The following is a 26,522-nucleotide window of genomic DNA, read 5'->3' as shown; positions in this document are numbered from 1 at the left end:
TGTGTGGGACCTGCCCATTTCATATTTCCCTCCCACCTACCAGTCTCAACATGGCTTCTTCTTTATATCCTTAGTAACAGGAATTCTGTTTAGTCTTCAGGTGGTTCTCAGTGATGACTGTTTCATTTCAAAGAACAATTATTAGTTTCATTATTTTTCTTCACCATTTCTCTGATTTCAATTTCATTAATTTTCACTCTAATCTTTTTTTAAATTTTTTTAAACAATATATATTTTATTGATTTTTTTTACAGAAAGGAAGGGAGAGGGATAGAGAGTCAGAAACATCAATGAGAGAGAAACATCGACCAGCTGCCTCCCACAAAACCCCTACTGGGGATGTGCCCGCAACCAAGGTACATGCCCTTGACTGGAATCGAACCCGGGACCCTTCAGTCTGCAGGCCGACGCTCTATTCACTGAACCAAACCGGTCAGGGCCACTCTAATCTTTATTATTCCTTTCCTTCAGTTTGCCTTCATTCTAAGTTTTATTTTTAGATTTTAGTGTGAAAGTTTAGTTTGTGAATTCAGGATCTTTCTGACTTTTTCATATAGGCATTAAAAGACATAAATTCTCCTTTAAGCCCTGCTTTAGCTGCATTGCAGACATTTAGATATGCTTTATCTATTCAGATCAAAATATGATTTGATTTCCCTTATTTCTTTTTTGATGCAAAGGTTATTTAGAAATGTCATTTAATTTTTTTTAAAAGCCAATAAAAAGAAATAAGTTACTAATTAATGCTACATCATGGTTGAATCTCAAAAACGTGCTGAATAAAGAACCCAGGCATAGGAGGGGTGATGAAGCTGGGAAATGTTGATGCTTGTTTAATCTGAAGAATCATTCATAGTTTTACTTTCAACTCTGAGTATGTTTGAAACTGTCAAGATAAAAATCTTTTTATTTCTTACGAAAAACAAAATAAAATTTAGTTGAAGGAGTTGAGTGTAATTGTCACTCAACTTTTTTTTGAAACAGAGAAGATAAATTTTCCTCAGAAACATAATGTATATGGTTCCTGGCATCCCAGACTAGAATAGAATGACTTACTTTCTGGCAATCTTTTTGAAAGTGGATTGAAATAAATCTTCCATAATGTGTTGCTGTTCTCGACAAAGAAGTTCTGTCATCAACTGCAATAATGTAGGACTTTGAGATAATTCCAATGCATCTAAAAACTGCAATAACAAAAAAAGTCAAAAGACATAACAATAATGATAATAATAATTTTGTTGGATTTTCATTTTTGTTTTGTATTTAACAGTTCTAATAATATAGAGAGAGATTATAACAGAATTTCACAGAGAATTAAGAAATATTTCCTGGCCAGCATGGCTCTGTAGTGAACGTCCACCTGCACCAGGAGGTCAGGTTCAATTCCCAGTTAGAGCACATGCCCGGGTTGTGGGCTTGATCTCCAATGTGGGGTGTGCAGGAGTCAGCCAGTCTCATTCATTACTGATTTCTCTCTCTCTCTCTCTCTCTCTCTCTCTCTCTCTCTCTCTCTCTCTTCCTCTCTCTCTCGCTCGCTCTCTCTCCCCCTTCCTCTCTGAAATAGATAAAAAAAATATTTTTAAAAAAGAAACACTAATATTTTAGTCATTTTTGCAGATATAATAAATGTTACACATAAAATAATTTTGTTAAATGTTTGAGTTTTGATTTGGGGGGTTTTGCAGACATTTTTCCCTCTAACAACTTTTAGGATTTCTCTTTATCCTCAGGTTCTAAATTTCCATAATTATGGGCCTTCACTGAGGTTATTTCCCTTCACCATTCTAGGTACTCTGTGGTGTGAAGTCTTTTATTCTGGAGATGTGTGTCTTTCAACACCATCTTATGTTTACAGATGTCTAGGCTGCTCATATAACATTCTGCTCTTTACTCTCCCAACTTCCATCTCAATGTCTATTTGTTCTTCTTTCTAAGGGATATACTCAATTTTACCTTGTGTTCAATAGAGAACTGAGGCAGTCACCACCTTAACCAGGCCACAAGACTTGAGGCAACTAACAATGGGACAGTGACACGATTGGCCTCCTAATGTGCAACTGTTGCCAAAACGATTAGCCTGAATCTCATGACTGATCTTTAGGCCTACTCCAGTTTAGAGGAAATGCAGAGGATTAGGGACAAGTTAAAGAACACCCCAAGGAAATAATAAAACAAAGATGGGCCAACAGCCAAGAGTAGTACTCTGGTTTCTTCCAAAAATTCAATGTCATGAAAAATTAAACAAATAGGGTGAAGTAGTTCTAGATTAAATGATATGAGAGACATGACAATTCAATGCAATCATTAATTAGGTCCTGGTTTGAAAAAACACAGCTCAACATAGGGCATCTAAAGAAATGTGAATATGGACTACATAACACATGATATTAGAGGAGCGTGAATTTGCTTAGGTATGATAACAGTATTGTGGCTTATTCATAGGACATGCATGCTGAAGTATTTAGGAATGAAGTATCATGATATCTAAAACCAACTTGCAAAAGTTTCAGCCAAAACACACACACACACACACACACACTCACTCTCTCTCTCTCTCTCTCTCTCTCTCTCTCTCTCACACACACACACACACACACATACACACACACCAAAACAAAGCAAATATGACAGAATGCTAACTATTCAATATAGAAGATGGTAATATGAATGGCTTGTTTCACTATTCTTTCCGTTTTTCTGTATGCTTGGAAAACAGTATATAAAAAGAATGGGGAAGAGAGAATCTATGTGGATGGTGGTATTTGCACACTGGTCTTTCCATGAGGCTACTTGGCTTCCTTACACAATGGAGACTGGGTCCCACAAAGAAGGGTCCCAGGAAGTAATGTTGGAAGTCACACAGCATTACTTCCACTGCATTCTTTTGTTGAGTCTTTAAGGCCAACCCATCCACCATGGGAGGAAAATCAGATTTTGCCTTTCAATGGAAAAGCCACATAAAATATTTCACAATTTAAAATTAGGGAAGAAAGTGAATTCCAAAGGATTTAGGTATGCATCTGCCTCCACAGTTACCCAGCTTTCAAAATGAATTAAATTGGATTCTTAAAGTTAGAACACTTTTCTAATTCTGAATATTTCTCTTACTTTTCTTCATCACAAAATGTAATAGAAAAAAAAAAAACAAATAAAAATTAATGTTTTCATTTTACTTGGTGCTACTAAAAACTAACCTTTTTCATGAAGTCCACATAATTATTGTACTGCAGAGTTCCTGGGGCAAATTCTTCAGACTTCATAGGGAAATTAGAAATGATGATCTTTTCAAGAACATGCTTAAGGTTCTCAAGACTGCCTCCAGTAAGATTGGTGAAGAATGGAAGAAGAATTATAGCTTGACCCTGTGGAGCAATGCAGATACAAAATTGCACTAGTCGTGGCTTACAGATTCTACAGAATAAATAAAATTACTGCTTCTAAAGAGTTTGCAAATAAAATGTTATATAGATTCAAAAAAAGACTTCAGAATACCTTCTAGATTACATAAAAAAACAACCTGAACGCAATGCTGTATCATGGCTTCTACTCTAGAGGGAGTGAGCCAACTCAGGGCTATATACATGCAAATAAAAAGGACATTGTATGATGATTCTATATGTTATTTCTCCTAAAAATATAGACTCCAATAGAAATATACTAGATAAATTTTTAGTGGAACGAACATCTTGAATAACCTATGGGGTAATTTACAAATATTCCTTGCAGAATTCACTCCAAACTTCATATCAAGCTTCAAAGAAACTAGGATGTGTTTCCTACATCCCTTGTATGAAGGTAAGTTCCCAGACTCTCTCCTACTGAGAAATGAGAAACTTGATTAATCACATAGAGAGGAATATTCCAAGGAAATATTCAAGATCCAGTAAAAAAAAAAATGATTTTCAAAAAGGAAATAAAAAAAAGATGGTTTTCATTAAGGCCACATTTTATTAGAGTGTAAAATATAATTATTAAAGAACTTTAAAATTAAAATATGTTGACACTAAAAATTACCAAGATATTTTATATTATTTAACACATTGCGGACCAGTAGTTTTATTGCTAGCTTACCCAATGGCCAGATAAGCTTCTATTTAACAAGTACAAAAAACATTTTACATAAATGTTAAAGGCATGGTTTAAAATTAAATACCCATTGCATTTTGAAGTTATTTATCACATGTTATTACAAGCTAAAATCTTTTTAAAGAATTCCCGTGATTGGCCACAAGCCTTAGAACAAAAAACACAAGAATTCTTGTGATCCATCCGCAATGTATTAATAGAAAAATGATTAACGATAAATTCTGTCATTCATTAATTAATACAGCAATTCTCAGAAAAGCCCATCTGAATCATCTACATGCAAAGACAAATGTTAATTCTTCTAAGTATGGTAATTTTTTTCTGGTTAAACTTATCTTTTTGGAGATCAGATAACATGACGCCAGGGGGTTCCTTCAAGGCGATGGGTAGGAGTGACTGTGCAGTTGAAACAAGCAAGCCCACAGACAGATGGCTATTGAGGCTGGATAATAAGTACATGGGGGCTTATTGTGCTACCCTCTTGGCTTTTCAATGTTTAAAATTTTTTCATTATAAAACGTAGTAAACATAAATAAGCACAAATGGAAAAATAATGAAACATCTTTTTACTACTTACTTTTTAAATTTTTTATTGTTGAAAGTATTACATATGTCCCCCTTTTTCCCCTTTACTACTTACCTTTAAATGCAGACCCAACTTCGAATCAGCAAGTATACTAGTATATGTTGTAAAGACTTCAGGGAATGCACTGTGACTTGTATTAAAAGACACCGATGAATCAATCTAAAGGAGAGGAAATAAAAACATGATACATTACTATATCATGTCGCCAATTTCCTTAACACAGTTTTTAATGTTTTAATTTCAGAAATGACCTATAAATTTGTTCCTGGGCTTCAATAATATGTCAGCAATTCTTGTTCTAAAATACTTTAAAACTATCTGATAAGACAATGCATGGAAAGGTACACTAAAAACATAAAGTATAAGAAATGATAATGAAGTAAAATAATAGAAGTGTAACGAGTAAGATATTTGTCAATTGTCCAGTTAAAACACTTTATTTATCAAACCTCCATCACATTTTTTAAAATACAAATTAGAGTCCAAAACAACAAACACAATTGTATTTTAAGGTCTCTCGAAATACCTGCAGAATTTTTGCCAGTAAGGTCAGCACTGCCATTTTACTGTCAGGAGCAGAGTCTTTGGCCCACCACAAATCACACTTCTTCCAGTTTTGCAGAATTACAGTCACAAGTTTCAGTCCTTGGTCTTTCTGACTGGCCCGATCCCTGAAGCTCTGGTCTAACATCCCATTCAAAACGGCGCTCACCTAAAACAATTGCGTGGTGATTGAAGACAAATTCTTAACATAAGACCGACATATACAACAAACCTATTTCATTTCAAAGCTATTCTGGGGAAATAAAGATGTTAATTTTATAATAGCTGATCACAAGTCTTCACATTTGAGAACAGGGCTTTAACATATAAATTTTCCCATAAAAGTATTCGGTGTCTCATTTACGAAATCATGTTCACACTGCTATTTCCTATTTCTTAGTTAGGGGCATTCTTGATGGGCAGAGGAGTAGCTTTCTTCTGTCACTGTCACCACATGTGCACGTACACGTGTACACTCCCATCCACGCTCCTGCACATGAGTACACATGCACACAGGACTGCATGCACACATTTCCTTTCCCATCACCTTTTCAACAGTGTTTTCTATTTGGCTGGGAAAATATTCACTATTTTTATCATTATGACAATGTAAACATTTTCACAAATGATCCAAGTCATATACTACCAATACTTTTCCTTTCTTGCACATTTTGATGTCACTGAAGTTAATACTTGTTTACTTTCTTTGCTGTTTTCCATGTGCCTACCATTATTCATCATCAAATTCTCTCAAATCTCCACAAGACAGTTAAACGTATCAAGAAGTCCATCAGCTCCACCTCTGGGGTGCCAGTGCTCACTCTGGAAATGCTGGTGACCACTGCCCTCTGGGTCTCACTAGGAGACCCTCTGCGAGGCCCGTGAACTTCCCAGATCCAGCATCATCCTCTTTCTTGGCTGACCGCCTTGCTTAGCGAAGTCCTTCCTCCAGCAGCCCCCTGAGAGAAGCGCACAGAAACTACTTTCCTTTGCGAAACGGCACACCTGAGACGTGCACTTGACTTTCACACGTAACTGATCATCCGGTGGATTCAGAACTCCATGGTGGAAATCTTCGTTCCTGAACTGTGAAGGAAATTTGGCACAGTCTTCCAGCGTCCACTTTGCTGCTACAGAGATAAAAGCAACCCAATTTCCTGATCCTTTTAATGTAATCCGGCTTTCTCCCATCGTCCCTTGTCGGGATCTTTGCTAACAGTGAAACCCCAGGGTGCTGAACTTCCAGAAATACACAGCTGTTCTCACACACTGTGCTGGACACTCAAGGTCGTCATCTCTGGGACATTCTCTTCAGCTGTGCAAGCCCGTCTTCCCTCTGAGGCAGAGGCCCTGCTACTTGACCTTGTACATTGATCCCAAGTTTCCTCATCTTTCTCTCCTGTTTTCTGTTTTGTCTCTTTTCCTCTACTCTTTGTGAGAGTCCCTGAATTTTGTCTTCCTACCCCATTTTATTTTTAATTTCTGATGCTTATGCTTAATTCTCCCCAATTTCATTTGTCCTCTGATGTTTCTTTTCAGCAGCATGTCTTGTTCCATGGATACACTATGTTCTCTCATCTTTCTGACTTTTTTTTTCTTTTTACATTTCCATCTCACTGAATAGTCTCTGCTTCAAGTGTCTTGTTCCTTGCCTGGCCCTTTTAGAATCCCCTTCCTCGGGTGCTTGGTATTATTTTGCTGTTGGTACATGTCAAGGGACTGATCAGAAACACTATCCAGTGGGCAGGGCTCACTGGCCATGATAGTCACTGGAAACTGATCTGGCTGGGCAGTGATTATATATAGTATCTTTGTTTTCTCTTAGTCTTGTTAAAATATTCTGATATCCTGCCTGAGAGCAGAGTCCTAGAAGACTGTATTCTGGAATCCAAACTGGGGGGGAAACACCTCAGCCCTAAAGACCAGAACCGGACCCCTTTCTGAGTTCTGCAGCACAGCTGGCTGCCCATCTGCACACTGCTATGGTCCGTCACATTGCAGCTTTCTCGGACTCTGAAGTCTGTTAACGACAACATGTGCTTTTGCCTTCCAGCCTCCAAAGTGTTGTCACTCTTGTCCTGTTTCCTTTCCTCTGTGTCCTGCAACATTGTTCCTTTTTTTAACCCTGTTCCTGTCATTTTAGAGGTATTTGAGGTGGAGGTAAAGGCATATGATTTTTATCCATCATCATCAACAGAAGTCTGAATAGTTTAAAAGCTCAAATTGTTATATTTTCTGAGTCTACTATAATTTTATTTCTAACTTTAAAAAATACAAATCCCTAGTGCAATCTATCACAAAATATTCCCCTAAAATAGATAATAAGCACTGTTTAGAATAAAAGCTTAACTCAGTAGGGAATTATACACTCTCCCCTTAAAAGGGTCACTCTAGCAGTCAACAGTTTCGGATTGTCTGCAGACCAGGTTAAATTTCGAAATGTTATAAGTTTAGCAAACCAGAGTCAACTGAATATGAAGTAGTGATCTCCAGAGGTTCAGTGCGAGGGGACATGTGGGCTACAGCAGGAACGTGCAGGAAATGATCCCTGAACGAACAGGACCAGCGAGGAGAGGGGCTGGAGGAGAAGCAAAGGCAGGCTTGACCTCAGGACAGGCTTATGAGCTCCAATGCCAAAGCCTGACAAGAAGTCATTATCTACATAGCTGTGCCTTACAAAATTAGGCCTAGAGAGATGAGGGGCAAAAGTCAATGTTTCAACAACCATTATTAACTATTCATTAAGGTGCTGTTGTTTTTTTCCCTTTGGTTTTGTTGTTAAGCATTGGCAAGAGATTTAAACCTTCCAGGAAGAAATCTTGTTTTGGTTTAGTAATATATTTCAGGAATACAAACATTATATAAGAAAATAAACTTTACTTAAAGTAAAATTTCATTACCATTTTGGGATTATCCACAGATGATTTCATAAGCTCCAATACGGCAAGATCTAGATTTTTCAACAATTCAGTGTTGATGGTGTCTGAGAACAAGCTGTAGAAATACTCTCCGTGGTAGAAGCTGACGATGTTCCTCTGGGACCCTCCTGAGGCCGGCATGGACAGCTCTGCTGTGTCCAGGAGAAGCCTCACCAGGCACTCACACTGAGAAGATAAAGGAAGGGCGGTGATAGCAATACACATCTTAAATGTTGCAGAAAGACTCCTTGGGTAGCTATTAACTTTGAAAGTGGAAACTCACACAAGAGCCTGGTATAAAGGCCAGGGTTCAAATTTATATTAGATACATTTCAATAAGTCTCCAATTTCTAAGTTTCAATTTGGGAAACAGATCTTCCCTGACTCATATTTCTCCCAAATTTCTAGACAATTTACTGTTGCTTTGAGGGGAGAATCTAGTAAAGGAGTCTTTTTAGACAAAGCATGTAATTTGTTACATGAAGTAGACAAAGGAGCAGAGGCTTCTACTGCAGGAGAAAGACGGGCAGTGAGTGGATGCCCAGAACTGGCTGCAGGTCTGCTCTGCAGCAGAGGCTGAGGCCAGCCTGCAGTTTCAATAGAATGAAGACATTTTTTGTGGTGACTCAGTTATCTTTCGGGGGATCTCCCAAATCAGCCCCTTGAAGAATTACCAAGGAGAGGGGAAGGAGGGGTCACTGTGCCAACACAGTTCAGCTGTATAGTCACAAAATGTTCTCTGCCTAAAGTCCTTCTGGGAACAAAGAGCAAGAGACAAAACCTTAATTTGCAAGAATGCTGCTCTATTTCTTTCATTTAAAAAAAAACACACCAGAAACCTTCTAGAAAGTCAGCTCATGTAAATTAATTCAAGTACTTGTGCAGCTCAGAACTTATCCAATAAATTACTGTTTTTAAAGACACAATGCATGTGAGTTACATAGTCACATTATTAGGAAAGCATAGCATGTGGCTGCTTTTCCTACCAATCCTCCAAAAGCAAAGGCCAACTCCAAAAGTCCACTGGCCAATCGCTTACAACTGGGGTCGAGTGAAGGGAGGCACTGTTGTTCGTGTCCAGGAGCGATGCTTTTATAAACCAGGGAAAGAAGCTTTGTGCCGATATAGTGGTGCTGATCTATAGACTAAAATAAAATCAACAATAAGGTATTAAAAACACACAATTTCATACCTTTTGTTAATTAAAAATTCCATGTTAGCTAACACTGACAACTGCCTTCCAACTGTAAGGAAATGTTTCACTCAACTGCTTTCTACGCTGTTTTTCACTGCCGGTGCCTAGCCACCAAGGCACAGTAGCAGTTAGTCCCTGAAGTTCTTCAGAAGTACTCAAATAGACTTTGTTCTACTTTCATTTGACATTAATTTTTATATTTACTTTTATATTTATACTAGAGGCCATTGCAGGAAGATTCCTGCAAGAATAGGGCTTCCTACGGCTAGAGCAAAGCAGAGAAGGGAGCGAAACCCGCTGAGGTGGGCTTCGCTCCCGTCTCTGCCAACCGGCTTGTTTCGCCCCCGCCCCCCTCCGCCACCCGGCTTGTTTTGCTCCTGCCTCCACCACCCTGCTTGTTTTTGGCCGCCTGGCTTGTTTCGCTCCCAGCCGGTATATACAAATTAACCGCCATCTTTGTTGGCGGTTAATTTGCATATCACGCTGATTAGCCCATGGGAGGCATAGCGAAGGCACGGTCAATTACCATGTTTGGCTATTATTAGATAGGATTCCTGGTAATACCTACATGCCTGGAAGCAAGTATTTCTATAATTCCCATTTCAGCACCCATAAAGGATGTTCAAAAAAGAATATAAATAAATCGACTAGTTAGCTCATTGAAGCTACGAAACATGTAAAAACAAAATGTGGTTACCTGAGATGGCAATACATCATGCAAAACCCCAGCTCGATGAAGATGTTTACAAGCTGACACAAAAGAAGACAACGTGGCCCTGTCCACGTAAGCATCAGGGCCATACAGGTCAATGCCACAGAGCTCCTCAAAGCTGGCCAAAGGAGGAAAGCAAAAAGAAACCGGCGTGAGTGCCAGTCTCATTAAATTATGCGGATATACTGAAAAACGTGTGCATTCTGTTATGAACGTATTACTAACTAAATACCCAGCACTCAAATAGCTTACGCAGCCCTGGAAAACAAACATGGCTAACACAAACCCAGGGGCCCGTGTACTAAGCCAGCCACGGAAATCAACAAAGGTTAAGCCACATGCAAGGCTTGTGTTCAAGGGGCAGGGAAGGCATTTGCTGAATAGATGATTTTCAAACTGATGCGATCCTCTGCACCCAACACCTCATTGATGAGATTCCTCACTTGAAGAAATGGAGCTAGGGCAGACCAGCGCACAGCTCCACAGCATGGTGCAATCTTTAAGTCCTCCACAACCCTGACGCTGAGCATGACCCGAATGCCCACACGGCTCCACAGCATGGTGCAACCTTAAACTCCCAACCCTGACCCTGAGCATGGCCCGAATGCCCACCTCTGTGCTGTTATTTTTTCCTTGAGGCTCCTCTCTAGAATGTCTTTGTACGGAGACTTCTTTAGTGCTTTCATCAGGTTCACACAAACATCAGGAAGGTGATTCATAATGTGGACATCACTGATATTGAAACCTATGCTCGAGGGCTCACATAAGGTTTTCACCAAGAGTTTCATAAGGTTTGTGTTACATAAATACTTTTCAAGAAGCTGTAAAAGACAGATTTGAGTAAGAACACATCTATTAGTCAGAATTAGATTTTCACTACAGTGTACGGTCCATGAAGTTGGGAAATTTTGCCTGGATAGGGCAAGGGTTGGCAAACTTTCTCTGTAAAGTGTTGAACAATAAATGTGTTTAGCTTTATGGGCCATACATTCTCTGCTGCAGCTACTTAAATGCCATTATAGTGGGAAAGTCACCATGAACAATATGTGAACAAATGAACCTGGATGTGTTCCAATAAAACCTTCTTTGTAAAAAATTTTTATTCACTGACTTGAGGGGAGGGAGGGGAGAGAGAGAGAAGAAGAGAGAGAGAGAGATCAATTTGTTGTTCCACTTATTCATGCATTCATTGGTACTTCCTGTATGTGCCCTGACCAGGGACTGAACTCACAACCTTGGCATATTGGACGATGCTCTAATCAACTGAACTACCTGGCCAGGGTTAAAGCCTTCTTTACAAGAGCAGGTAGCAGGTGGTATCTGGTCTAGGGCCCATAGTTTCCCAGCCCCTAGGTCAGGTCAATGCTGTATCTGCAGGACAGAACCTGGTATATAGTAGGCATGTAGTATATATTAACTAGATGGATTGACTGGAATATGTTTATATAATAAGCCTGACAGATACACTTATAAATATTTGCTAATTTATGTTTCCTAAGGTAGACATTTGACTGTAGTATGAAAATGCAGTCCTATATAATAAAAGGCTAATATGCAAATTGTCCCCTCATGAGTTCGGCAGCTCGCTATGATGTGCGCTGACTACCAGGGGGAGGCGTGGAACAAAGGAAGGCCCCGGCCAGCAGCCGGCAGCCGGCAGCCAGGGGAAGGAAGATCCCAATGGGCCCTGATCACCAGCCAGGCCTAGGGACCCTACCCGTGCACAAATTTCATGCACCGGGCCCCTAGTATCTAATAAAAATTCAGAAGAGCTTTTGTATTTTATTCACACAATGAGCATCTGCAGTACGTGCAGTTTTATTATTTTCAAAAATAGGTAACTCCTACAGCAATGAAAAGTTCTAAGACAGCCCAAACCACTTCTAGTAGTCACTTTATATGTATTTTTCCAGTGCCAAACATTGTCCTCAAATAGAGCAACAGGAGTGACCCTACCTTCCAGCCTTCTGGGTAGAGTCTGAGCAGTGTTGTGGTAAATTCCATAATCCGAACGACAATTGTGCATTTGCTGTAATTATATCTTTCTTCCTCTTGTGGGCTGAGTCTGTTATCTGTTATCCCAGGGCCAAAGCTCTTTGTAACTGCCATAGTATCATGCATAGCAATGCTTTCTAAAAAGAAAGTCACCGCTTTCCAAAGTGAAGACTGTGTTTCAGTACCTAGAAAAAAATGCATTAAAATATCAACATTTGTTTTCTCTAACTCCAATGAGATTAATGTGAAACCTCTTCTTTAAATATAGTCATGATGTAGTCAAAATTCAAATGTAAAAGAAGACATTCAATAAAAGCTGAATAAAATGGCACTATTTCTTCTCATTTCAGAATTTCAGAATTAAGACCACCCAAACAGAATTCAACTTTAAACTCAGAGTAAGAACACATCTACTGAAGATTAGGTCTTGCTTTTCAAACACTAGCTGTGGGAATATAAATTAATATGATCTTTTTAAAGGGCAATTTGGCAAATCATACCAAAAGCTTTAAAAAAGTGTGTATGCCAATTTCTGATAAATGTTGACTCATATGATTTGATCCAGCACTGAAATTTCATTCTATTGAAGTAGTTGCAAGATATGTTTATAGGGATTCTCATTTTAGCACTGTTCTTAATAATAGAAAATAGAAACAACCTAAATGTCCTTCAAAGGGGTGACAGAGAGAACAATTATGGCAGTCATCTTCAAACAGGTATATCATAAAATCAATCAGGTCAACAAAATAAAACTCATCGATCTGAAAATATGATTGTGCTCCTTACTCATCTCCATCCCTTTCACAATTGCCCTTCTCCTGCATAACAAAAGAAACACAGTCCTAGCCGGTTGCTCAGTGGTTAGAGCATCGGCCTGTGGACTGAAGGGTCTCAGGTTCGAGTCCAGTGAAAAGGCATGTATTTCGGTTGCAGGCTAGATCCCCAGCACTAGTCGGGACACATGCAGGAGGCAACCAATGTCGCTCTCACATCGATGTTTCTCTCTCTGTCTCTCCCCCTCCCTGTCACTCTCTCTAAAAATCAAGGAAAAAATAACCTTGGGTGAGGATAAAAAAAAAGGAAGGAAGGAAGGGTGGGAGGGAAGGAGGGAGGAAGATACACTTTTCTCCTCTCCTCAAATTAACTGTAGACTTTTTTTTTTTTTTTTAATTTTTTTTTAATATATTTTTATTGATTTTTTACAGAGAGGAAGGGAGAGAGATAGAGAGTTAGAAACATCGATGAGAGAGAATCATCGATCAGCTGCCTCCTGCACATCTCCCACCGGGGATATGCCCGCAACCCAGGCACATGCCCTTGACCGGAATCGAACCCGGGACCTCCCAGTCCGCAGGCCGACGCTCCATCCACTGAGCCAAACCGGCCTCGGCAAACTGTAGACTTTTGAAGCCCCAAAGAGACAATTTAAAATAGTGATACATGTGTTGAAAGAATAAGTAAAGGTAATGACTGAATGACAAATCCTTTTATAAGTCTAATGGTGTCCAATTCTTGTTTTCATAAAATTTAAGGAAAATAAATTATACCATCAAATCATTAAAAAATAATTTTGATGACAGGTCACTATGTATTCAAAGAAGTGAGAGAAAATACATTAAGAATTACATTCTCAAATGCCAACTATTCTTGACTACACAGACTATGAGCTATGACACATTCCAACCACAGATATGTTAAATGTGGGAACAAAGTCTATTTTAGAATTATTCAAAAATGGCACTTGTTTATTGTGAACAAGTACTAAAATCTAAACGAACAAAAAATATTATTATAACCACACAATCTTAGTTTTATATATAATAATTATAAAAATGTTTATTATGATTATGTTGTGGTGGTAATGAGTGTAATGTGCCCTAGTAACAAATGTAATGATAACACAGAAGAAACCTTTATATAAACACACTCTTTGTTTCAAAGACATAGGTAGAATTATACATAAAAATATAAGCATAAAAGAATAATACTTTAAGATTAAAAAAATGTAAGGAGAACGGAGTAGTAATAATAAGACAGGGATTCTGAAAAATTTCCAGTAAAGAAACTGTATTTTAAAGCTGAAGATGTTGACTAGAAAACTCCTATCGTATTTAGGTTCCATTGAATACACCGTTAAGTTTCTTTTTAAAAAAACAAATTACAGTAAAGCATGTAAAATCATCCATTAACTAAAAAATGAAAATTAAAAAAATATATATTAAAAGTTTAGAAAAGTAAACACTAAACTGTTATAATGTTTCTCATTAGGAAATGTGATTAGGAAAGAGGTTTTGCATCTTTTTATGCCTTTTTTCCTTGCTCAAACTTTCAAAATGAGGATATATGAGAGCTCTTAAAACAATATATTTAAGGTACTATTGGCATCTGCACAGCTACTTTTACTATTTTTAAAGTTTCACAACTGGACAGGGCAAAAAGAAAAGGTTCCTGTAGCCTCAGTTGTGACATCTATACTCACACCCTCACTGTGAGATTAAGTAAGAATGCAGGTAAAGCTCTTTGCACAGTACTAAATAAATGCTATGTCATCACCACTGTTATTATTTTGCGACAGCAGCAAACTGTCGAATCAAAAACCCCACTGATCCTTTCCCAGAAAGCCTCCCGGCAGAACTGACAACGGTAACTTAGGGGTAAGTCCACCCACCCAGGACCTCGGATGCCTCCAAGGTTCTCTCTTCGATGAAGGTGTTGTAGCACTCCAGCGCCGCCAGCAGCATGTCCATCCACTGCAGGGCGGCTCTCAGGCTGAGCGGCCCTTGCACCCCTTGCACATGGCAGAGGGTGGGCTGAGCCAGGATGCCTGACTGCCCTTCGCCGCCCGCTCCTCCCCCCTCAAATGTGCTGATGAGAAAGGAAGCGTTGTTTCTCTTGATAACGTCTTTCAGCCATAAAGAAGGAGTCGTGCTGCCTGAAAAAAGAAACACAACTAAGCACGCATGTAAATAACTAGCACATAATAAAATTATTTCATCCAATCACTGCTCCTAATTAGAAGCAGCATCCCCCGGTAATAAAGAAAATGGAAAGAAGTCTTTCAAGTTAAGAATGTAACCAGAACGGAACAAGGCTGGCACTACACAATACTTCACGTGTGGCTTTCCGTTAAAATCCCACACAGACCATCTATCAGAACAGCAAAATTTCACAATGATCCAGGGCAATCCTTTTTCACCATAGCACTCACGACCTGTTTCACTATAATTACTGCCAAAAGCATTTCCACCAAAAGCCATTCTTTCCTGTTTCTTTAAACGTTATAAAAATAGTTGGACACCATTTTAATAGCTTTAAACTTCGTGCCCTTTCTTTTGCCCTTTTTCTTTAATATTATTATTCCTTTTTAATAGGATAATTTAAGGAATGGGCACACAAATCACTGTGATTCTTATATTCCTGTCTCGGTTGTGCTACCTCTCAGCTTCAGGGACCTGGCCTCTCATGTCTGAGTTTACTCAACCTTAAATGAGAATCGTAACAGTATCTACCTCTGAGGTTATTTCAAAGATTAACTGAATTAAAGTAGTTAATAATTTTTAAAGTGCTTAAAATGGAATCTTCCATACAGTAAGTATTGTTTGTAAAATTAGAGACAAATGACTTGCTTGCTAAAAGATATTTTTCTTTTAAGTATTAATCATTTCTAAATTAAAGAAAAAAATAAAATTATATTTTGTATTCTCTGATATGAGAGGCTCTGAAAGATCAAATTGTTTTCAGTCTAACGATGTTCATGAAGAATCCAAAACAGTAATATAATTCTGATGTATTCAGAAGAAACAGTTTTTTTTTTGTGTCAAAAACTACCCACCACAAGTTGTAAAAGTAAAAGATTAATATCATGTTTTCAGGTTTTGCTTTAGAAAGAAGTATTAAACCATTCTATTATTTTCACTAAGAAAAGACAGAAAATAAAACTGTAATAATGAGTGAAAATTAGATATTTAAATTTCACATTCAGTGCTAGCTGAAAGTGATAAAAAAAAGTACAGAAATAAAGGACACAAAAAAACAGAAGAGAAAGAAGACAAGAGACCATGAGAAAAGAGAGACAAGCTGAGAAAAACAGGAAAGCACATTGGGAACCTTCCCTTTTTCACCATCCTCCTCACGACAGTGGGTGTGTGTCACGCTGGCTCTCAGTGTAACAGGCTCCCATTCACTGAGTGTCAGCAGAGGCTCCTGACACAGCTCACAGGAACATACCTGCACCTGTTACTGCGTCCCCTGAGCTGGTGTTGATGTGTCCAGCTCCCCCTCATGGTGCTGGCCTCAGGACACAGGACCTCTGATCTAAAGAGATGCCTAACGCTGTCCCTTAAAAACCAATCATGGAAAAGATGGAGGAGAGAGAGGCCTAGGCACCATGGGAGGAGACATTGGAGGTAAGTCAAGGAATGTTTATTAATTTTATAAAAACTGTATTTTGGTAGCAGGGCTAGGTTCACATACTTCGCATCCTTAGTTTAACAAACACAATTCTAAGAGGTAGAGCTCATTTATTTCATTGAAAATATATGCAGTCCCTATTAGAGGAAATTGAGCAGAACAGCAACAGAAATGTCTGGGATCAGTCAAGTTGGCATCACCAGAAATCATGTGGGCGAGAGAGAGCCAGGCACCCAGATATGAAGCAGGGATTGCCAACGAGTAGTTCTACCCATGTAATATCTGGGCCTCAGTTTCCTTTAAAAATAATGAACAGATGCCCACCCCTCTACCCACTCACCCTTCACTGCCGTGTTATAATTGGTATGAGAATAATTTAAGCCCTGGCCGGCTTGGCTCAGTGGACAGAGCGTCAGCCTGAGGACTGAAGGGTCCCAGGTTCGATTCCGGCCAAGGGCACACGCCTGGGTTGCGGGCTCGTTCCCCAGTAGGGGTGTGCAGGAGGCAGCCAATCAATGATTCTCTCTCATCATTGATGTTTCTATCTCTCTCTCCTTCTCCCTTCCTTTCTGAAATCAATAAAGAAATATATTTTTTTTAAAAGAATAATTTAACATATAAAACAAACTTTAACTAAAAGCTGTAAGCAAATATGAAATAATAAACATTCTCTAAATTTAAAATATAAACATACATTTCTACAATATAAATAAAATTATACTATGTATAGTAAAATTATAGTATGTATATGTATGCCACATATAATATATAGTATGAATACAATTATAATATACAGTATATATAGTATATAATGTTATATTTCATAATATAAAAAAACATAGAATCCTTCTAAGCTTCAGAATTATATGAATTTTTATCTCTTCACCCATGAAGAAAAAGCCCCAAAGTAGTATTCCACCCCACTTTCTAAAGACAACTGCCTCTCTATTATGATTCTTAGTGCACTGTCAGTAATTATCTTAAGTGTGTAAGTACAGTTTACTGGTGTAGTACATTCATTACTGAAAAGCACAGGTTCACTTCTTTCCTTTAATATCACAATGATCTGAGATCATTCAGACTTAGGAGACTATCAGTTTCTTATTAATTACATACTGAAATAAAACAACTACATTATTTCATTAATGTTAATACGATTTTTAAATCTTAACTGACATCATGTTAATGACCGCAATGATAATCCAACTCTTCTTTATTTCTTTTAAATGGAATAGAAAAGCAAAAATGTAGTGGAATAAAAAAAGATGCTGGAGAATTCTAAATGTACTTCCTCTGTACCATTTGACTAACATCAAAATAGCATTTTTTCGTTCCTTCTCTAAAACTTTGTGAAATGTACACGCATAATTTATCATTTGTATACAAGTGATCTGTAATGATTACTAAACATACTTAATGTTATGTTTATTAGAAACATATTATTTGTTATATTCATCTGAATAATGTAAAGAATACATTTTAAATAAGTACACATCTCTAAACTACTGGTAAAGCAAAACCCAAGATTTATAGGGCATAAAGATCATCATACCTGGCAATAAAGGAACAAATTTATAAAACAGTTCTATGGATTTGTGTCGACATTCTGTCTGGGGCCTCCCACAATTGGCTAAAAGCCACTGGACCACATCCAATAAACACAATGATGCCGCAGGTGGAAATCCCCTATATGGAGATAACACAAGGTATATCATATACAACCCAATACTTAGTGTTTAAGTGACCCAAGAGTCTAGAAGTCAAAAACTCAAATTTGCCACAATGACACATGTAGAAATCTCAGTAAAAGGCATTCAATTTATTTTTAATGTATTATCATTAGAATGCAATAAAAATGGCACATTAAATAGTCCCTAAATGCTACTTGCCTTCTTCCCCCAGCCCCAGGGAAAATTACAAAACATTTCTTTAAAAATATAGCACCAAGTATTTTTATGTTTCCTGTACACTGCTCTTGAAAGCAAAAGAGCATTTATGATCAAAAGCAGTGCTCCTCAAGCTGTGATCCCTGGACCAAGCTGCCTCAATATTACCTGCAAATGTGGCAGAAATGCAAATTCGTGGCCCCACCTTAGACCTACTAAAACAGATTCTGAGGGCAGGGTCCAGTGACCTGTGTTTTAACTAAACCTCCAACTAATCCTGATGCATGCTCAAGCTTGAGAACCCATGGTTTAAAGAGATATAAGTTAATGGTAGAATGTGGAAGAATAAATTTTAAAAGAGGACATACTAATATCCAGTCTATATAAGCCAATGCTTTTACAAAGCAGCAGCCATCAGCAGACACCAGAGTTCCCTGCACAGGGGCTAATGCATGGCACACCCCCATCCTGTCTGAGAATGAGGCCTGCTGGGATGAAAATGAGAGCAAAGACTAGAAACCACTCAATAACCCAACCTTGGCTATAAGCAGCTTCATCTCATCTATCTATACTAATAAAAGGGTAATATGCTAATTAGGCCAGGAGACCTTCTGGACGTCCTTCCGGACAAAGCCATGGTGGCAGGGCTGAGGCAGAGGCAGTTAGGGGCGATCAGGCCAGGAGGGGAGGGCAGTTGGGGCGATCAGGCTGGCAAGGGGAGGCAGTTGGGGGCGAGAAGACTGGCAGGTGCGGGGGGGGGAATTGGGGGAGAGCAGGCTGGCAGGCAAAATGGTTAGAGACAATCAGGCAGGAAGGCAGGTGAGAAGTTAGGAGCCAGCGGTCCCGGATTGCGAGAGCGATGTCCGACTGCCGGTTTAGGCCCGATCCCACAAGGATCGGGCCTAAACCGGCAGTTGGACATCCCCTGAGGGGTCCCAGATTGAAGAGGGTGAAGGCCGGGCTGAGGGACACCCACCCCCGTGCACGAATTTTGTGCACTAGGCCACTAGTAAGTCTATAATTCCATGTCTGTCAAAATCCTTCTATTTCAATATCTTAGTTCCTATATTTCAAATTTACTCCAAAATAGTTCATACATATTCTAGGCAAATAATTCCACATCAAATTGGTATTCAAATTAGTGAAGGTAAAATAAATTGTTACAAACGAATTTTCAAATTATATCCACTGTCCCAACCAAGATCAAATTAATACCTTAAGCCAAGCAATTTCAAAGATAAAGCTTCTTAATATCTTTGGAAGACTGACTCTTCATACTTCCACACATTCCTTGTTTAGAAAACTAATTCTGGCCTGGAGGGTGTGGCTCAGTGGTTGAGTGTCAACCTATGAACCAGGAGGTCATGGTTTGATTACTGGTCAGGGCATATGCCCAGGTTGTGGGGCATGCAGGAGGCAGCCAATCAATGATACTCTTGTCATTAATGTTTCTATCACTCCCTCTTTCTCCCTTCCTCTCTGAAATCAATAAAAATATTTTTTTAAAACTAATTCTGCATATTCCACACATTCCTCCCAAATTCTCCTTCATTAACTGAGAATTCACTTTATGTTGGGGAAAAATTGAAGGAATATCACCTACCGTGGGCAACGTCGTTTTTTTGCTTCATTTAAAGAAACATGCTTCTTTTCAATGATACGCCTTAGGTGATCAATGGCATCATGACATTGTTGAACTGTACCTGTTCTCAAGTACAAAGATATAAGTCCAAAGAAGATATATGCTGGTTATTAATAAATAAATTAATATTATAGCTTTACTGGTGTAGTTTTCAATTAGAGGTAAATTTACAGTAGTTAGTATCTTTTCATCCCTCAGAATTTAAACTTTAAATAAATGATTTACATTGCATATCCAAAACCAAAACCCATATTTAAGAATGCAAGGCAGCCCTAGCCGGTTTGGCTCAGTGGACAGAGCGTCAGCCTGCAGACCAAGGAGTCCCGGGGGTTTGATTCCGGTCAAGGGCACGTATCTCGGTTGCAGGATCCTCCCAGGCCCAGGCCCTGATCAGGGCGCGTGCAGGAGGCAACCAATCGATGTGTTTCTCTCACATTGATATTTCTCTCTGTCTTTCCCTCTTTCTTCCACTCTAAGAAATCAATGGAAAAATATCCTTGGGTGAGGGTTGAGAAAAAAAAAATTGCAAGATGGTTATGAAGTACACTCACACATACAGCAATACCACACCTATTTAGAAACTGCCCCACCAGCCCTCTGGCCAGCCAAAGCACAGACTCATGTAATGGATTTAAGATGGAAGAGACTTTGAATATATTACAAAACCCACATACCACACAAGAGCCTGTGTATCTCAATTTAAGGCTTTTATTTAAGGGGCATAACTTGACCTCCCCTTCTTCTTATGTAGGTTAAACTATATTATAGCTTAACTAGAGGCCCAGTGCACAGCATTCTTACACTGGGAGGGGGTCCCCCTCAGCCCGGCCTGCGCCCTTTGGCTGTCCTAGCAGTCCGGGAGCCCTCAGGGGATATCCGACTGCCTAAGCCATCAGTAGGACATCCTCAGTGCTGTCGCAGAGGCGGGAGGGGCTCCCACCACCACTGCTGCACTTGCCAGCCGTCAGCCCGGCTTGTGGCTGAGCGGCACGCCCCCTGTGGGAGTGCACTGACCACCAGTGGGCAGCTCCTACATTGAGCATCTGCCCCTGGTGGTCAGTGCATGTCATAGCGACCGGTCATTCTGCCATTTGGTCAATTTGCATATTGCCCTTTTATTACATAGGATAATACGACCACTATAGAAGAACAGAACTAAAATAGTAAAATGGTTATTTAGGAAAAGAGCCTTATAAAACTTATTTTAACCTGTTAACAAGAAAAAGTTTCCTGCCTATACTTTATAAACATAGCAGTGATTTTTAAAAGAGTTTAAAAGTTTCATGTGTTGAAAAAAAACAACATAACATATAAAGGTAAGCAAAGCAATAGTAAACTATTTATGGCAAGGACTAAATTTTAAGCATTTTTGCCCTTAGCAGGCTATCAACTTGAAGGATAATAGAGTTTAACATGTCTTTTAAAAAAATAAACAGAAACCAAAATCTGGATAGATGAAAGAGAAATTCCGCCACCATGCAGCTTTGTGACCTAGATTCACTGTTTATGTTCTCTGGGCACCTGGGCCCTGACTAGTGTGGAAATTGAATGGGGAAATCTCTAACAAGTATTCCAGCTCAAATATTCATGATGTTCCTAACAGCTTCTGTCTAGAATTTATTATTCTCTTAGCTACTTTAGCCTATTCCTGAATTAACTTTATTTCTTAATTATAGTCAAAAGAGCTTTCTCACAATCTTGTAATGAGACTTATGTTCTACTTTCTATGTTATCATTAGTGAGCTCAGGAACACTGACCACATCTCAGTGGTTATCACATCCAGCTTTCTTTACATTGTACAATCGGTACACTTTCACATTTTATGTCATCATAGCAATTGGTTGGCTTCATTGAACTCACAATAAAATTGTCCCATCTGCCCTGCAGGATCTCTGAGAAATCAACGGTCAACCTCAGTGGCCACCAGGGGTACATGATGACTCTTAGAGAAGGAGGGCATGGCAAAAGCTTTTACAAACTGGAATTGAGGCTCTGGAGGGGTATATATCCCCTTCACATGTACCACCCTAAATGGGAGACGTGAGAAAAGAACACCACTCTGTGACAGAAGTAGCTGAGGCTTAATCCCTGAGTGAAAAGCCCTTAGAACGTATCAGGCAAACAGAATCGGCACGCACAGAGAAGCTCGGATGAGACCTACCTAAGGATTTCTCATCCATATGTGCTAAGGCCAGACTTTCCATATATGTAACCAAGGATTCAAACACGAACTGTTCTACCAGAGACTCTTCTTCCCTGCAAAATAAAGAATACGATCCTCACATAAGAAAACAATAAAGAAGAAATGACAAGGACAATAAGTAATGTTAGTAAACAATACATTCATTGATTAAATTTATTCTTAAAAATGACTCAAATGTTTTACAATATAAAACAACCTGTCCTGGCCAAGTGGCTCAGTTGTTTGGAGCATGTTATGGGTTCGATTCCCGGTTAGGGCACACACCTAGGTTGCAGGTTGGGGCACGTATGGGAGGCAATCAATCAATATTTCTCTCACATTGCTGTTTCTCTCTCTCCATGAGGATTAATGAAACAAAACAAAAACATAGAACAACCTAAAATACTTATGAAAGAAGAAAACTTCCCAAAAGCTACATAAACCAAAAAAGGAAGCATTGGCTTTTTCTCTGTACATGAACCCCCCTCTCCTTATATCTGCAGTTGCTCACAGCATGTAACCTGAGAACTGCTTTCTGACCACACTTGCACACACATCATTAAAATTAAATGCAGTACAGAAAAAAGATCAGGTACCACATTTATATTCTTTTAAAGTAAAGAAATTTTAAAAGCTTTCAACCTATCCAAAATCAAGTCAACACCAAGAGTTAACTCTAAGCCTTTTAAATGCATATCAAGTACATGTAAATAATTAATTCCATCAGCAATATCTTTGGACCACCTACCTATACATAAACTCATGGGTTGGCCAAAGATAGAAGCCATATCTCTCACTGAAAAATATGTTCCTTAATAACACTGGACAGGTCTAGGCACTAAGTCTCATAGGAGTTCAGAGAAAACTAAGAATAAAAAGTTCTAGTTGTGGAAGCAGTGCTGGGTCCCTGCACACCTACTGGGAAGGAGTACTTTCCTGGAACAAAAAAACCCAAGAGTGGTGCTGGGGAATGGGGAGGACTTAAAACAAGAATTGCAAATTAGTATTTGGTTTGGCAGAAATATCTGAAGTTCTTTTTTAATTTGCATCCCAGGAGGGGGCAGGGCCTCTCAGGGTTCCACAAGGTACACATCTCCCCCAATGTTGAACACCCAAATGTGACACTGAAAATAACAGATACTACAAATAAATGAATGGTTTGGGCAAAGACATGGAGGGCAAGATGAAAAACACAGGAGTCAGCAAGCAAACTGGCAAAACTAGAAGCTAAATTTGGAAGAGCAATTTGTGATGAGACTGCAAAAGTTGGAATTGAAATATAGAGGCCTTTGAAGATCAGACTAAGTACAAGAATTTTTATCTTAGCAAAATCAGTTAAAGTAAGTATGTAGAAAAATGACATGACAAAATGATACTCTAAAACTGGGCTCTCCAAAGGTGTGCAAAACAGTTCATTAACATACAGAAAGAAAACATTAAAACTTGTATTTATATTATTCAACATGTAAGATCTCAAGAAATTGATCTCTCAGGTACCTTTCCTCAAAGAATCACTTAGAATGTGATTAAATTTCTGGCTTGGAGCGGTAAGAGAAGTTTCATTATCCTTTTGGAGCACTTGCCTAGACAAATGGTTATAGCCCAACAATTGAGAAAAAGAAACAGAAGGCCAAACAAGGATAAAGGGAACACCCAAGAGGAGTGTCAAGGAGGTGCAGACAAGAAAGGCAAGCAGGGATCCAAAAAAGAGACATGCTGGCAGCCGTCTCCACAAGGATACCATGGTATGGGTTTTGGACCTGGACAGAACAGCCAGGTGAGCTTAATACTAATTCTTCTGTTTGGGAATCCAGGCCTACCAGGACCATGTACCTGAAAATTCTTCTCCTGCTCATGTTGAGCCTGGATCAGCTAACAGTGGGATAAGTCATCTAAGTTATCCCACAAGAGAACAGTGCTGTGGCCTGCTCCTGACAGATAGGGGTAGGACATTGGACACTGAGAGGTATATAGAAATTAAATGGCAGTCCACACCCTTTGACTATATTTCTCTCAGATGTCAAGTGCTGGTTTACTTCCCACCATTTCTGGACAGCTCTGCTTCCCAGGACTAATGATGGACCTTGTCAATGTACTGTATTTCCTTGGAACATGCTCCTGAAATCTCTCAGAAAAGTTGAAGTCAGTTTCCATTCATCAGAGAATCTCCTAGGATCCTTCATCTAAAAGTGAAAACACTGCCACATGCTTACACAGTTGTGTCTATGCTTTCTGATCTCCAAAACTCAAAAGTACAGCCTTTAAGGTACAAATAAAACAAAAAAGAAGAGCAAGGGAACAAGTAACATAAAAGGAGACTGATTAATTCAGGGCAAGATAGCTTCTAAAATATTGATAATACTCTACTTCTTAACCTAGGTAGTAAGCAAAAACTTCTTTTATCATTATTATTCTACAAAATTTATAAATTTTAACAGAGGTACAATTAATATGAAACATCAGTTTCAGGTATACTGCATACTGATTCAATATTGTATAAATAAATAAAAATTATCATCAAAATAAGGCTATGAAATATATAACACCATACAGCTACAAAATATTTTCTTCTATAATGAGAAATTTTAAGATCTATTCTCTTAACAATTTTCAAATATGCAATACAAATATGCTGCAAACTTTCATCAAACCTTTCAAGGTCCAAAAACCTCAAATAAACAGCAGCTGGCCTCAGCATGCCTTGTATCTCATGATGAGTGGCTAAAGTCTGATGTAATTGGCGACCAGTCTCAACTTGCATAGTAACTCCCCTCCGGAGTCCCAACCCTGGCATTAAATATTGGCCAGTCTGGGCCTGGGATGAAGCTTCAATGAAGCAGCCACAAGCCGGCACAAGTGGCAGCTTGCCTCAGCTCACATCAGGTGCCCACCAAAGGGGCCCAAGCAGAGTACCCGAACCACTATGCTCAATTAATATTTGACAAAGGAGGTAAGAACATACAATGGAGTCAAGACAATCTCTTCAATAAATGGTGTTGGGAAAATTGGATATATGCAAAAAAATGAAATTAGACCACCAACTTACACCATACACAAAAATAAACTCAAAATGGATAAAGGACTTAAATGCAAGACAGGAAACCATAAAAATACTAGAGGAATACAAAGGCAACAAAATCTCAGACATGTGCTGAGGCAATTTCTTCACTGATACAGCTCCTAGGGCATTGGAAACTAAAGAGAAAATAAACAAATGGGACTACATCAAACTAAAAAGCTTCTGCACAGCAAAAGAAACCATCAACAAAACAAAAAGAAAGCCCATGCATGGGAGAACATATTTGCCAATGTTATCACTGATAAGGGTTTAATCTCCAACATTTACAGGGAATTCATACAACTTAACAAAAGGAAGATAAAGAATCCAATCAAAAAATGGGCAAAGGACCTAAATAGACACTTTTCAAAAGAGGACATTTAGAAGGCCAACGGACATATGAAAACATGCTCAAAGTCACTAATCATCCGAGAGATGCAAATCAAAACAACGAGGTATCATCTCACACCTGTCAGAATGGCTATCATCAACAAATCAACAAACAACAAGTGTTGGAGAGGATGTGGAGAAAAAGGAACTCTTCTGCACTGCTGGTGGGAATGGAGACTGGTGCAGCCACTGTGGAGAACAGTACGGAGTTTCCTCAAAAAACTAAAAATGGAACTCCCATTTGACCCAGTGATTCCACTTCTAGGAATATATCCCAAGAAACCAGAAACACCAATCAGAAAGGATATATGCATCCCTATGTTCATAGCAGCACAATTTACCATAGCTAAGATTTGGAAACAGCCTAAGTGCCCATCAGCAGATGAATAGATTAGAAAACTGTGGTACATCTACACAATGGAATACTATGCTGCTGTAAAAAAGAAGGAATTCTTGCCCTGACTGGTTTGGCTTAGTGGATAGAGTGTCGGCCTGCGGACTGAAGGGCCCCGGGTTCGATTCCGGTCAAGGACATGTACCTGGGTTGCGGGCACATCCCCAGTAAGGAATGTGCAGGAGGCAGCTGATCGATGTTTCTTTCTCATTGATGTTTCTAACTCTCTATTCCTCTCCCTTCCTCTCTGTAAAAAATCAATAAAATATATTTTTTAAAAAAAGAAGGAATTCTTACCATTTGCAACAGCATGGATGGAACTGGAGAGCATTATGCTAAGTGAAATAAGCCAGTCAATGAAAGAAAAATACCACTGCCGGGAGCCGGTCCATCCTTGCTGTTTCAAGGGACCTGGCATATATGGCATACTGTTCTTAATATGTTTGCTCACCTTCTTGGCACTATGTGTTTTATCCAAGGTCACCTCTCTGAGAAAGGTTGTTTCCCCAGGTAGGGGTTTTCCC

General features: G+C 38.9%; 1 protein-coding gene across 1 annotated transcript in view; it reads right to left on the bottom strand.

Moving 5' to 3' along the window:
- Positions 1 to 26,522, bottom strand: part of PRKDC (protein kinase, DNA-activated, catalytic subunit) — a gene marked incomplete at its 5' end in the record, with an annotated part of 203,039 nt that overhangs the window by 109,465 nt on the left and 67,052 nt on the right. The window contains 13 exons of the mRNA XM_081110966.1: positions 1,057 to 1,184; positions 3,195 to 3,362; positions 4,727 to 4,831; positions 5,199 to 5,384; positions 8,116 to 8,319; positions 9,120 to 9,278; positions 10,026 to 10,158; positions 10,653 to 10,861; positions 11,997 to 12,220; positions 14,704 to 14,967; positions 17,998 to 18,131; positions 19,935 to 20,034; positions 22,136 to 22,230. Coding sequence (XP_080967092.1) covers positions 1,057 to 1,184; positions 3,195 to 3,362; positions 4,727 to 4,831; positions 5,199 to 5,384; positions 8,116 to 8,319; positions 9,120 to 9,278; positions 10,026 to 10,158; positions 10,653 to 10,861; positions 11,997 to 12,220; positions 14,704 to 14,967; positions 17,998 to 18,131; positions 19,935 to 20,034; positions 22,136 to 22,230 — 2,109 coding nt within the window. The remainder of the gene's footprint in view (positions 1 to 1,056; positions 1,185 to 3,194; positions 3,363 to 4,726; positions 4,832 to 5,198; positions 5,385 to 8,115; positions 8,320 to 9,119; positions 9,279 to 10,025; positions 10,159 to 10,652; positions 10,862 to 11,996; positions 12,221 to 14,703; positions 14,968 to 17,997; positions 18,132 to 19,934; positions 20,035 to 22,135; positions 22,231 to 26,522) is intronic.

The sequence above is a fragment of the Myotis nattereri genome (assembly GCF_964212035.1).
Source record: "Myotis nattereri genome assembly, chromosome: 17".
Taxonomy (NCBI): Eukaryota; Metazoa; Chordata; class Mammalia; order Chiroptera; family Vespertilionidae; genus Myotis; species Myotis nattereri.
Note: the sequence above shows the minus strand (reverse complement) of the source record. Positions and strands in the feature narration are given on the sequence as shown.